At 46.0% G+C, this 1,305-nt stretch overlaps 1 protein-coding gene across 1 annotated transcript; it reads right to left on the reverse strand.

The window, feature by feature from the left end:
- Nucleotides 1-6: 6 nt before the first annotated feature.
- LOC127752176 (uncharacterized) lies at nt 7-1,299 on the reverse strand. Its single transcript, XM_052276879.1, has 2 exons — nt 698-1,299; nt 7-558 (listed from the first exon to the last, which is right to left on the reverse strand). Exons 1-2 carry the CDS (start codon nt 754-756, stop codon nt 303-305), a joined length of 315 nt encoding a protein of 104 aa, XP_052132839.1. The 5' UTR covers nt 757-1,299; the 3' UTR covers nt 7-302.
- Between the last annotated feature and the right edge of the window lie 6 nt (nt 1,300-1,305).

Raw genomic sequence — 1,305 nt, forward strand, 5'->3', positions numbered from 1 at the left:
TTTAAATTGTCAAAATTTTCATTTAGTATGACCAACTACACCCAAAAAACACTGGGAGAAGTTTGGGAAATTTCCCGTTTAGTTTTCTCAATATTGGGTATTTTAGTGTGTTTTAGCCATTTAAATGCTTTGTAAAATATACAAAAAATTAATATATTGACCAGGACAAAATTGCTTTTAAACCAGTTTTAGATGCTGATTAAAATGATCTGAAGCAGATTTTGGTCAAAAAATTATAAGGTCCTCAAAATTAAATGTAAAGTAGAAAAAAGTGTCTATCTCAAATACGTGGTAGCTGAAAATCAACGAAACCTGGTCTGAATAGTACCTTTAGGTTGTCCGACTAAAACCCAACAGAGATTTTGTTCGGCCCAACACAATTTCATTTCATCGGTCAAATGTAAAGGATAATCATGTTCAAAACAATCGTATGGCCAATGTGTCATGTAATGACCCTTCATAGTGATGTGTTTGCTCACTTTACATTTAAAGAGATAGTTCACCTGCATGCCCTGGTATATTTGAGCATTCACTGGATGTCTCATGAAATGAAATTTCCTGCACACAAGCACCACGGTCCATCCAAGGTGAATTGACGAAGGGTACATTAGTTAGTAGCAGCAGTAAATGTCATTCACCTCATGGTCCATATCTATTACAAGTAATCTGATATGATAAAGTTTTAGGTCTAACTTACAGGTCCTTAGGATAACCTCTAGCAGCCACAATGTAATTAGGCAGCAGGTAGCCGACCATCGCCGACCTCAAAATATTATAATCTTCCAAACAATCTGGAGCACAGTTCAAAGGAGATCATAGTCGCACGATGACAGCGACTGGCATAAAGGCATTCCATGCCAAAACTTTGTTAAATTCCCATATGACCCGGTCTTGTTAACTTTAGGGATGCACCATGTTTGCTTGATGTTTGTTTACTCATTATGAGACAAAGGTGGCGCCATCCCTCGGGAGCGACGCGAAGCTCGACTACCCCTCGCCCCTGCCCCAGGGCGGGGTAGGCCACCCGCCGCCCAGGCGTGCCACACGGGGAGGCACACAGGGGCTGTCGCTCTGCCGAGGCACGCCGCCTTGCTTCTTGTTGGGCAAGGGTAAGCCTAAGGCGGGCGAGGCTGCACCGGGGCTGCGCCCGTCTTCCTCACCTCCTGGCTAGCCGTACGGTACGGCCACGGTGTTCGCGGTGCTCACCGCCGACGCCGACCTCAGCCGTCGGGCGCTCGACGGGCAGGGTCACGCGGCATCTACAAGACGACCCTCGCACTGCCTAGAGCCTGCCCGTCGAGGAAG

Source organism: Frankliniella occidentalis, unplaced genomic scaffold (assembly GCF_000697945.3).
Source record: "Frankliniella occidentalis isolate FOCC.00 unplaced genomic scaffold, Focc_3.1 Scaffold4801, whole genome shotgun sequence".
Taxonomy (NCBI): Eukaryota; Metazoa; Arthropoda; class Insecta; order Thysanoptera; family Thripidae; genus Frankliniella; species Frankliniella occidentalis.